The sequence below is a fragment of the Hyperolius riggenbachi genome, chromosome 5, assembly GCF_040937935.1.
Source record: "Hyperolius riggenbachi isolate aHypRig1 chromosome 5, aHypRig1.pri, whole genome shotgun sequence".
Lineage (NCBI taxonomy): Eukaryota > Metazoa > Chordata > Amphibia > Anura > Hyperoliidae > Hyperolius > Hyperolius riggenbachi.
Genome location: NC_090650.1, coordinates 72,043,924 through 72,056,129, shown reverse-complemented (window position 1 = coordinate 72,056,129; position 12,206 = coordinate 72,043,924). Strand labels below are relative to the sequence as shown.

Below are 12,206 nucleotides of genomic sequence, written 5' to 3'. Positions count from 1 at the left end.
CCTTTAACTCCGGCATATTGTCTTAAAGTAATCCTGTCGCCAATCAGCGGAATATAAAGTGGTCGCAGAATGAAAAATATACAGCAAAAGGTTATCATCTCTGAAAAATACATGTCAAAACACCAGTACTTTCAAGGATGCAGAAGGGGTTTCGATCCTTGATGGTTACAGGTAACCTCCAAGTATCTGTGAAAAGAGAGAGACCAGCAGCCCAATGGTGCAGTAGCGTTGGACGAGGAGATATGTGTACATGTGTGTAAGTAATATACTCACAAGGGTGGGCTGCAAAACTTGCAACTATCATCTAAGTCTACGGGTGTCCCAGGTCTGATGGTGAAGATGCTGGTCGGTCGCTCTCCTAAATTAGTTGTGAGGACTGCAGGGTCCTTGTGACTATGGACCCCTTTGGGTTCATGGACTATGCTAAAAACAATGCAGGCGCCTTGATTATATACTACTACAAATTTTTATATAGATGAGAAGTGTAACATCTTACCTTCTCAGAAGGACAAACAATTATTTAAAGGGACTCCGAGCAGTGCAGAAACTAAGGAAAGATGCATACCATTTTGAAGCTCTCTTTCTCCTCTTTCCAACGATATATAAACTGCCGCCCTACGCCTTTTAGTTTGCGCTATTTTCGCAATCAAAATCGCATCTTTCCATAGTTGCTTGTATTACACAGGAAGACTTTTCCCCAAAGTCGGCAGCTCCATTCAGCTGCTGACTTTGGAGAAAAGTTGTCCTGTGTGATACAAGCAACTATGGAAATATGCATACCATTTTGAAGCTCTCTTTCTCCTCTTTCCAAGAACACATAAACTGCCGCCCTACACCTTTTTAGTTTTCGATATTTTCACGATCGAAATCTTGGCGGCCACGATTTCGATTGCGAAAATAGCAAAAACTAAAAGGCGTAGGGCGGCAATTTATATATCGTTCAAAAGAGGAGAAAGAGAGCTTCAAAATGGTATGCATCTTTCCATAGTTTCTGCACTGCTCGGAGTCCCTTTAATGGAAAAGACATAGTTATTCATGCACTGTAGACAACGCGTTTCTCGGGTCTTGGCCAGCTTCCTCAGGTCAATACAAGTGCCTGTGGAGCTTTCGGTCATGAGCGTGAGCACCTGAAGGTAAGATGTTACACTTCTATATTACAATTTGTAGTAGTATATTATCAAGGGTGCCTCAATCAGTGTTTTTTCAAGGATGCAGGCTGAAGGAGAAATTGAAAGTAAAGTAATTTGAGGTCCTGAGTTTCCGCATTGGTCAGTAAAGCAAGGTATTCCACCAACAGAGAGGAAACTGAATGTGATTGGGCACAATGATGACTGTTACAAAAAAAAGTAAAAATTTGTAAATTATACCAGCGCACACTGTCTCTGTAACAACTAGTTGTTTTCATATCAAATTTCTGATTATTTTGCAACCCTATGCTTAATTTGGTTTGCCCAGGTTTGAGACAACATGTGTACTTTAAATGATACCCTTCATGACATGTGACATAATGAGATAGACGTGTATGTACAATGCTCAGCATGCATATAACTATGCTGTGTTCCTTTTTTCCTGCCTGAAAGAGTTAAGCAAGTGACAGTTTCCCTCAAGTTGTTACTAAGTCGGACTGTAGGATAGCCCTCACTGATAAAGAATGACAGCCATAAAACTCTTTCCTAGCAGAGAACAGCTTCTGAGAGCAGGCGAAAGATATAAAAAGGCCAATAGTTCATATATTTTAGCTTCTGGAGCACTGAAAGACTGAGTCAGCATATGAAACAATACAACATTAAACATTATTTTTTTAGCATGATAATAAAACTGCATAAATTTAAAAAAGGGTAATTTTTAGGAGTAGGGCAGATACAATTGTTTATCACATCAGTTTATTTTCACCTCTTTAAGGCCTATTTAAGACAGTTACATGTCTATGTTCTGTTGAATCAAAGCAGCCCTCTGGACCATAAGGCGGGGTGCACACATAGCAGAACCACTAGCGTTGCGTAAAACGCTGCATTTTTGCCGCTAATGGAAGTCTATGGGCTGCAGGAAAAATATGCGTTTCATATGCGTTTTCAAACCTCCGTTTTTAAAAACGCTGGTTTTGGTGCATAATATTCATAGATACATCAAAAACGCACATAATGAAAGTCAATGGGAACGCAATAGTATGCAATTTTCATGCGTTTTTATATTTGTTTTCAAGCCAACATAGAAAAACAGTATAGTGGTCGGCACTACCTGGAGGAATTGCCCTATGAATATGACAGGATTGACTCAAAACGACACCTATGTCCCAATTGCGTGCTCAGGATGACATGGCGCTGCAGCATATCTTTGTCACAAAGGAAAATGAAAAACATCCGGCACTGCAGTAAATGGGAATTGCATTTATTCCAGACTGTGTTCAAAAAGTGGAATGCAAACAGCAAACAGTTCAAAATAGAGAACAATACAGTCGTACCATTGGTGTGTAGATGGCAGTGGGCGCAGGGTGTGATACGGGCAGCCTGACGGCCGTTTCGCCCGGCGGTGCTTCTTCTAAGGCCGTGCGAAACGGCCGTCAGGCTGCCCGTATCACACCCTGCGCCCACTGCCATCTACACACCAATGGTAGGACTGCATTGTTCTCTATTTTGAACTGTTTGCTGTTTGCATTCCACTTTTTGAACACAGTCTGGAATAAATGCAATTCCCATTTACTGCAGTGCCGGATGTTTTTCATTTTCCTTTGTGACATTTATATTTGTTTTTCCCCCAAAAAAATATATTTTTCCTGTATTTCCGGTTCCTGCTGTCTTCATAGTGATTTGCATAAATGGAAATATAAAAACGCATGGAAAACGCATATGCGAACCGCAAATGCATTAAAACACACGCAAAATGCTTGAAAAATGCACCAAAAACGCAGTAAAAATGCAGCAAAAACGCACACATTAACATAAAACATGACATAAAACGCAGCCTTTCACGCTATGTTATGTGTGCTCCCAGCCTATAAAAAATATGAGACTCACTCTCCCTTAACCTGGGAATATTTTATCCTAAAACATAAAATATTACCTGAAAATACCTAAATTGCAAATCAGAAGTGGAGTCACGTGACCACTTCAGGCTGTTTCCTTTTAGATTTTGGACCTCCATGTAGAAGAACATACCTACTTGTCTATCTTGTAGAGGTTAATGAGGCAGTACGTTACTGTGACTGCTGATAAAGCACCCCTCTTCCAAAGCAAGAGAACAGACTAAAATCAAAAACTTTATGCATTTCATACAGATAAACATTGTCTTACTTATACACAAGATTTGATGTTCTTTTTCTTTGTATTATAGAAAACTCATGGAAGTCAGTTACCTACCATCCTTACTGCCGTGGCTTTGCAAGATCACATTCTGCAGAACCTACAGCTCCAGCACCTGTCTTTAGCAGATCCGCTTAAAGCACCGGGCAGTGTGAGACGTCCCAGGCCCGCTAGCAGAAGGAAGGTGACAGCTGTCGTAGATACTGGAATAAGGAAGAAGTGTGCAAACAAGATTACAGTGGAAAGGACAGAGGAGGAGTATGTTCTCGATCCTGCTGGTCCTTCACTAACTTTAGGCAAGTAATTATTTCTTAAAGGCTACCCAAACTGAAACATGACATGATGAGATAAACAAAGGTACATGTAGTACTAGTCCTACTAAGATTGTCTGAAGTCACTTTCTGTTTCCCAGTACAGAAAGTGTAAAAAAACGATAGCTGTTATCTATGCAAATGAAGCATTCAAACAGAAAGTTGTATTTTGCCGGTTTCCTGAAAAGTACATAGAAGGCATAGAAGGCAACACTCTCATCTGGCAGATGAGACTGATGATTGCATTGATTGATGATTGCTGAAAAGTTTAAACTGTCATTACTTGAATTAAAGGGGAACTGAAGAGAGAGGTATATGGAGGCTGTCATGTTTATTTCCTTTTAATCAATACCAGTTACCTGGCGGCCCTGCTGATCTATTTCTCTGCACTAGTATCTGATTAAAACCAGAAACAAGCATGCAGCTAGTCTTGTCAGATCAGACTTATAAGTCTGAACCACTGAAACACCTGATCTACTGCATGCTTGTTCAGGGGCTATAGCTAATAGTATTAGAGGCAGAGGATCAGCAGGGCTGCCAGGCAACTGGTATTGTCTAAAAGGAAATAAACAGGACAGCCTCCATATACCTCTCTCTTCAGTTCCCCTTTAAGCCAATGTTTCATCAGACTGTGGCTTCTGTTTAGAGTTTGGTCTTAAAAATTAAACTTAAACCGAAAATAAACATTTGAGGCTCTGTTCTATGTTACTATTGTTCTATTTACCATTCCTACTACATGTGCAATTCAAGTTTATTTTCAGTTAAAGTTTGCTTAATTATTTAAAGTGGACCTTAGCTGAAGCTCGGGTTCAAAACAAATTCTTACCCTGAAGAGAGGGAAGCCTCAGGATCCTATTGAGGCTTCCCTCCCTTGTCTGCAGCCCCCCCCCCCCCGTTGCAGAGCGTGGCCCCATCTGAATCAAGGCCGCGCAGCTCCACTTTCGTATTAATGGATGTGGTGTAGTGGTACAAGCCCACCCGCTCATGCGCAGTACCACGAAGCCCACTGTTCTGGCTCATTACGCAAGCCCAGGTGGGCTCAGTCGGTCATTGCGCAACCATGAATAAAGCTGCATGGCTCCGATCTGATTAGCGACAACGCATTGTCGCTAATCTTCTGGCACTCTTTAGGTAAGTGTATGATTTTGTGTACCCGAGCCAAAGCTTTAACCACTTGCCGACCGCCCACAGCCGATGGGCGGCGGCAAGGGCTGGGCCCAAACGACCGCAATACGCCCATCGGCGGCGGCGGACATGGTTATGCGCCGATCCCGTCACGTGACGCGATCAGGCGCCGGTGACAGGCTCCGCCCCCCTTGGGCAGTAACCCGCCGGCCGTTCGGAAGCGCCAGCGGGTTACTAAGCGTATTATACAGGCTGCCTCTTGCCCTGGTGGTTCCAGTGATCGAGAGACCACTAGAGTGGGGCCGAACCTCCGATTTTAGGTTCGCGAACCGGGTTCGCGAACTTCCGCGTAAGGTTCGGTTCGCGGAAAAGTTCGCGAACCGCAATAGACTTCAATGGGGATGCGAACTTTGAAAAAAAAAAATTATGCTGGCCACAAAAGTGATGGAAAAGATGTTTCAAGGGGTCTAACACCTGGACCCCAGGTGGAGGAGTGGGATACATGCCAAAAGTCCCCGGGAAAAATCTGGATTTGATGCAAAGCAGCGTTTTAAGGGCAGAAATCACATTGAATGCTAAATGACAGGCCTAAAGTGCTTTAAAACATCTTGCATGTGTATACATCAATCAGGTAGTGTAATTAAGGTACTGCTTCACACTGACACACCAAACTCACCGTGTAACGCACCGCAAACAGCTGTTTGTGTAGTGACGGCCGTGCTGGACTGGTGCGCACCATGGCGAGAGTGCAGGTTTTGGTGGCTTTACAGCCCATATGGTCGCCTGGCTTATGTAGGTGAATGACAGAACAGTGACTGTCCAGCTGATCAAATTTGGTCTGACCACAATGAGGCAACGACCTTATTATTGTGGGTGTGCCCCCCGAGACACTCATCTAGGCGCCGGTCATTGCTTCATTGTGATACGCAAGCCCCTTCACCAAGGCAAGGTAATGATCACGAAGGGGAATGGGCGCATGTACATGCCTTTTCTTTTGTTGTTGCAGCTGCCCGCAGTGCAGCCAGAAAAATTAGGCAGTCATGTACACGCACCAGAAAAATTATTACAGCGGCCGCTGCTAGCAGTGGCCTAAAAAATTCAGCAATCCGCCTGGAGTCCCGGACCCTGTTGGTGGTGGCGGAGAAGGTAGTCAAGCAGCCTGCAGGCAGACATGCTGTGTGGAGGGACTGGGAGCGACTTAGTCTTCTTGGGGCAGGCCAGGCAGCCAGTCACACGGCATGCAGGCAGAGATGCTGTGTGTGCGGGGACTGACTTAGTCTTGGGGCGGGCAGCAGCCCTCCGGGATCCATGCCTCATTCATTTTGATAAAGGTGAGGTACTTAACAGTTTTGTGACTTAGGCGACTTCTCTTCTCAGTGACAATGCCTCCAGCTGCACTGAAGGTCCTTTCTGACAGGACGCTTGCGGCAGGGCAGGAGAGAAGTTGGATGGCAAATTGGGACAGCTCTGCCCACAGGTCAAGCCTGCGCACCCAGTAGTTCAAGGGTTCCTCATCGCTGTTCACAGCAGTGTCTACATCCACACTTAAGGCCAGGTAGTCGGCTACCTGCCGTTCCAGGCGTTGGTGGAGGGTGGATCCGGAAGGGCTACAGCGAGGCGTTGGACTAAAGAACGTCCACATGTCCGACATCACCATGAGATCGCTGGAGCGACCTGTCTTTGACTGCGTGGACACGGGAGGAGGATTAGTGGCAGTGGTACCTTGCTGGCGTTGTGCTGTCACATCACCCTTAAAGGCATTGTAAAGCATAGTTGACAGCTTGTTCTGCATGTGCTGCATCCTTTCCACCTTCAGGTGAGTTGGTAACAGGTCCGCCACTTTGTGCCTGTACCGAGGGTCTAGTAGTGTGGCCACCCAGTACAGCTCATTCCCCTTGAGGTTTTTTATACGGGGGTCCCTCAACAGGCAGGACAGCATAAAAGACGACATCTGCACAAAGTCGGATCCAGATGTACCATCCATCTCCTCTTGCTCTTCCTCAGTGACGTCACGTAAGTCAACCTCCTCCCCACAGCCGCGAACAATACCACGGGAAGGTTGAGCAGCACAAGCCCCCTGCGATGCCTGCTGCGGTTGTTCTCCTGCCGCCGTCCCCTCCTCCTCCTCCCCAAATAAACACCTTGCTCATCATCCTCTGAGTCTGACTCGTCTTCTGCACACGACTTCTCTTCTTCCTCCTCCTCCCCCCTCTGTGCTGCCGCAGGTGTTGAGGAAACAGCTGGGTCTGATGAAAATTGGTCCCATGCCTGTTCCTGCCGTAACTGTTCCTGGTCACGCTCATTCGCAGCTTCATCCGCCACTCTACGCACAGCACGCTCCAAGAAGTAAGCGTAGGGAATCAAGTCGCTGATGGTGCCTTCACTGCGGCTCACCAGGTTGGTCACCTCCTCAAACGGCTGCATGAGCCTGCATGCATTTCTCATCAGTGTCCAGTTGTCGGGCCAGAACATCCCCATCTTCCCAGACTGTTTCATTCTACTGTAGTTGTAGAGGTACTGGGTGATGGCTTTCTTCTGTTCTAGCAGGCGGGAGAACATGAGCAGGGTCGAATTCCAGCGAGTCGGGCTATCGCAAATCAGGCGTCTCACCGGCAAGTTGTTTTTCCGCTGAATTTCCGCAAAGCGTGCCATGGCTGTGTAAGACCGCCTCAAATGCCCACAGAACTTCCTGGCCTGCTTCAGGACATCCGCTAAGCCAGGGTACTTTGACACAAATCTTTGAACAACTAGATTCATGACATGTGCCATGCAGGGTATGTGTAGTTTCTAGGGAGTGTCTGCAACACCTCAACCAAATAACTGTGTGTGCTAGGGCTCAAAACAAGAGCAATTATATGGTAGAGGAAGAAAGCCCTTAAAAAATAGCACCTCCCACAGCAAAATTGGAAAAAGTATAACAAAAATCTTTATTCAACATTGGGTATATTAATAATCACAGTACTGATGATTCAATTAAGAATAAAACCATTTAAAAACCAAGCAAATATTCCTGTTATGATCGCTTCTGCAGCGTTTACTGCTGACTGCAGTGGTATTGCAAACCAAGCAGTTCTAATGTCATTACATGCATTTGCTTGCATAGTTTGGTTTGCACTTAAACTAGTTGCTGATTCCATCTGCAGTCGCTCTGAAGTTAATGACAGTTTAATATGCTTTTGTGTAAACAAACATTGTCTGCTGCAATGGAGGGGCAATCCCTTTCCTGCAGGCTGCATATCATTGTCTGCCTTTTCCTGCTATCAGCCTGTGATTAATTACCATTCACTTGTGTGGGAATCTGCAGGTCTGCTCCCATTGGATGACCTCAGTATAAAAAACTGCTTCCTGCAATGCCTCATGGGCTACCATAGTTTCAGATTCTGTCTGTTACTCTGCTCGTGCCCCACCTCGTTCCTAGTCCGTGTGGACTGCGCTGACTCCTGCGAAGGGGTCAGCGAGTCCTCCTAGTTCTGCTCTTGTTCTAGAAGTTGTTACTCTGCTTGTCTTGTGTTATATATTGGTTCATCGCCAATATATACGCATACTTGCACATTTTGTTATTTTCCTTGTATTCGTGTTACGTTGATACATCAGTGTCGCTGATATATACGTACACGAACTGTTTATATCCTGTGTTCTGTTAGTCAGCGTTCCAGCACGTTTTGGTGGTTGCGCGTATCGTGATCACCCGTGCTGAGCTAGTTATCCTGTTCCTGGTCCTGTTTGTGGATTGCGTTCATCTCTGCGAAGAGATAGCGAATCCTTCTGAGTCCTGTTCCCTGTATTGCTCCAGTGCTAGTCAGTGTTCCTGCTTATGTCATATATCGGTTCATTGCCGATATATACATATGTTAGTCAGACGTTACAAATAGTTTCATTGATAGCTGTAATTGTAATACGCTAGGAAAACATACTTGTATACTTGTTGTATATTTGTACTTGTTGTATATTTGTCTGTGTTACGTTCATCTATCTTGATCCTGCTATTTCCTGACTATCCTGTCCTGTCTTTGTGAGGCACGCCATCGCTGCAAACACATTGGCTGCCTCATTTCCAGTCTGTCTTGTTGTGGATGCTTGCTGTCACTAAGTAGTGGCTAGTTAAGCAAGCGTTCATTCTGTCTACCTGCCCTGATCTCCTCAGTCCTGGTTTATTGTGGCTGTTCGGATCTGCACCGTCTCTGTGCACCACAATCTCCTATTGGAGTCAGTCCTCTCCTCCACTAAACTAGGGATATCCTGATTCCTTGTGCTAGTGTGTGTACCTCCTTCACGTCAGCTTATGTGTTGCATGCTGACTGTGGGGAATACACCTCCAAGCTTAACATTATGGTAGCCCCATTACCAATCCCCATTGTGGGGGGGGTTCCCAGCAAAAATGACACTGTTTGTTATGGTTCCTGTTCCTTTAAGAAATTTGAGAAACTTAATTCTGAAACAGAAAATGAGTTTTTATCTGAATGTACCAGGTTTTTGGCCAATCCCGAGCTCCAGGCTACTCCTGTTTCAACGTGGGCCCCCCAGTTAATTTATGTTTTGTTTAAGGGAAATTTGTTCCAGTGGGCGTACGATGTCTTGGATCATACGAATTTGAAAGAAAGACCGCTGGAATTTCTAGCGTTTGTGATCCATAACTGGCTGCACAAAACCGATTTGCCTAGCCCTTTTGATAAGCTCCTGGCAGCTTGTCAATCAGCTGCTCCTTCTACTGCCTACAAAAATAATCAGCAAGCAGATAATTGTTCTGATAACTTTTCTTCTGCTTTGAATAAATCACCTAAGGCAGCAGGGTCTAAAGCCAAACGTAAACGCTCCAAAAGAAAAGCGTTACAATCAGCGGAGTTGTTGCCCTTAGCAACTGCGCATCAGATCTGTAATGAGACTCCGCCATTAGCCGATAATGAAATTCAGTCACCATTCAGGGGAGTCAAATGGACCTATGAAACTACTAATGAACTTTCATTGCTAGCCAGGGAAAATAAAAGTTCTTGTTTAAATGAATTATCTGAATATGATTATGAAGATATATTACAGAGTATTGAACAGATCAATTTATTCGTGCAGCAAGGGAAATTTGCAAACACTACAGTTCAACACTTGCTACAGGTATTGGAGATCCTTAGGAATAAGAAATTGGCCAATCACCTGCTAAATAACCCAATGTATGTTTCTGCCACTAACACATTTGCAAACTATGATAAGCTTGAATGCTCAGCTGTTAAATATGCATGGGATCCTCCATTTGAGAAAGGAGAGATGAAAGCCCTGGTCTATGAATGGAAGAAAGATGCAAGTTCATTTTGTCAGTTTTACAGTGCAAAAAGTGAATTAGTATTGAATGCATGCATTAAGTCTGCCTATAACCTAATAAAAACTGGTGTGTGTAAGTATGACTTTGTGGCTCCATTGATCGATGTGTGGAAAATGATTTTGGACGATTTTTATGCGATTCAATCAGTTGATACCAGGGAAGACACACTGTCAATTGGAGACTGTCCCACTTCTCCAGTTACTGAGTCCCTGCCATGTCTTGTGAATGTTCCTGTAACTCCACCCTGTACCATGGATAACTCAGTGTTACTTCCCAGTAAAACAGAAGCCACTGATACTTTCTTAACTTTGCCCTGCACAAGTTTCTCAGCAGAGAATCCAGAGGTCCTGTTGACTTCTGAGTCCAGCCTAGCCAGTACTCATGAGTCTTTGTTCAGTGAAACAGACACCAGAAAAATCTTGCCTGTCTCTGCAAACACTTCTGCAGAAATTACCTGTGTTAATAAGGTTCAACTCCTGTCTGATCCAGCAGATGCCAATAGATGCACTACATTCGTTTCTGAGTCCCAGCAATCCTGTCTAGAAACCTCAGAACCCCAGCATCTGAATTTCCCAATTTTACAATTGAATAGTGCTTCAGATGCACAAACTTTGTGTCTTGATCTTCCTGTCTCTACACCTCGCTCTAGTTTCGTGAATAGCTCAGAGCATCTGCTATGTGAACCTGAAATCGTAGAATTATTACCTTGTTCAGAAAATGTTCCAGTAAATTTGCCCTGTACCATGAATTGTGCAGTAGATCTTCCCAATGAAGCTCAGGTCACAGAATCATTATGCTGTCCAGCAGGTGCTTCCATGGTTTTGCCCTGCGATATGGCCTGTTCAGTGATCCTGTCCAGTGAAGCTGTGGTCGCAGAGTCTTATGCTTCACCCAGTACTTTGGATACTTCAGATCCTCTAGTAGAGGAGTCTGAGGCACTGCTTACTTCAGTGGGTGTTGCAGTAGTATTCACTTGTTTAGCAGCCGTTTTGGAATTACAGTCTGCTCTAATAAAACTTGATGAATCTCTGCCCAGTGAAGCAGAAGCTATTGAAACATTGTCTTTGTCAGCAAGCGTTTTTGATACCTTGCCCTGTACACAGTCTGATTTAGCTAAAGATGTTGAGTCCCTCTCTGATCTCACAGTAGTCAGGGAACTTCAGCCCTGTCCTCTGAATGTTTCAGAAGTATTGCCCTGTAACATGGATAATTTTGACTCGCTGGAAAAAATAATAGAAATCTCAGAATTTCAGTCCGGGTTAATGAGTGTTTCTGAAACCCAGCCCTGTATCCTGGAAAATTCTGGTTTTCTGGCCGGTGTGGCAGTAGTTCCAGAGTCCCCTTCCTGTCCAGTGAGTTTCTCAGTTTTGCCTAGTTCAGTGGGGATTGCTGCAATGCTGACTTGTTTTGCAGCCCTTCATGAGCTCCAATCCAGTGTATTTGATGAGTCTCTGTCTAGTCCAGAAGAAGCTATGGGAACCCTGTCTAGTTCAGTGCATACATCAGAAGATTTGCCCTGTCTTGTAAATGCCCCTGAACATGATTTGTTAATAATCTTGCTGGAATCAGCGACATCTAAGTCTGATCCTGCAGTTTTTAGTGAGAATCCAGTAACTGTGAAGTCTAGTCATGATGAATTTTTTTTGCCCAGTTCTGGTTTCGGTCCTGTCTTGACTGACTTTGAGGTTCGCAGTTCCTTGACATGCCCAGAGGTTTCTCTTGTGCCGGTGTGCCCAGATGTGCTTTGTATGCCAGAGTGCCCAAGTGTGTCTGTGTTAGCGTGCTCACGTGCTTCCCTAGTGGAGACATGTTCTGATGTTGCCGGTTGGCCTGCATGCCCGGAGATGGTTCTGGTCCCTAAAAGCCCTGATCTTGATGTTTGTCCTTGTGACCCTGACTCTGGAGTTGCCCTGGGTTCCATAGGGGTTCTTGATAGTTCTCCATGTGAGCCTAAGGGGCGTTCTGACCTGTGGGGATCTCTTTGGAGCTTCCAAGTGTTCTGGGAGATCTCTGAGGAAACTTGTCCTGGTACCTTGGACTGGTTCAACAGTGGGTTTTGTGTTGGTAAGGACAGTTCCGGTGGGCATTGCAAAAGCTTTGGCGTTTTTGGACGGTCCCTGGAAGGCGGTGGGTATCGCTCAGAGAGTTTCTTGTTTTTTT

At 44.8% G+C, this 12,206-nt stretch overlaps 1 protein-coding gene across 2 annotated transcripts in view; it reads left to right on the top strand.

The window, feature by feature from the left end:
• RNF32 (ring finger protein 32) overlaps window positions 1-12,206 on the top strand; it is a 68,346-nt gene that overhangs the window by 9,767 nt on the left and 46,373 nt on the right. For both annotated transcript variants that reach the window (XM_068238609.1, XM_068238610.1), the window contains exon 3: window positions 3,331-3,595. In XM_068238609.1, coding sequence (XP_068094710.1) covers window positions 3,331-3,595 — 265 coding nt within the window. The remainder of the gene's footprint in view (window positions 1-3,330; window positions 3,596-12,206) is intronic.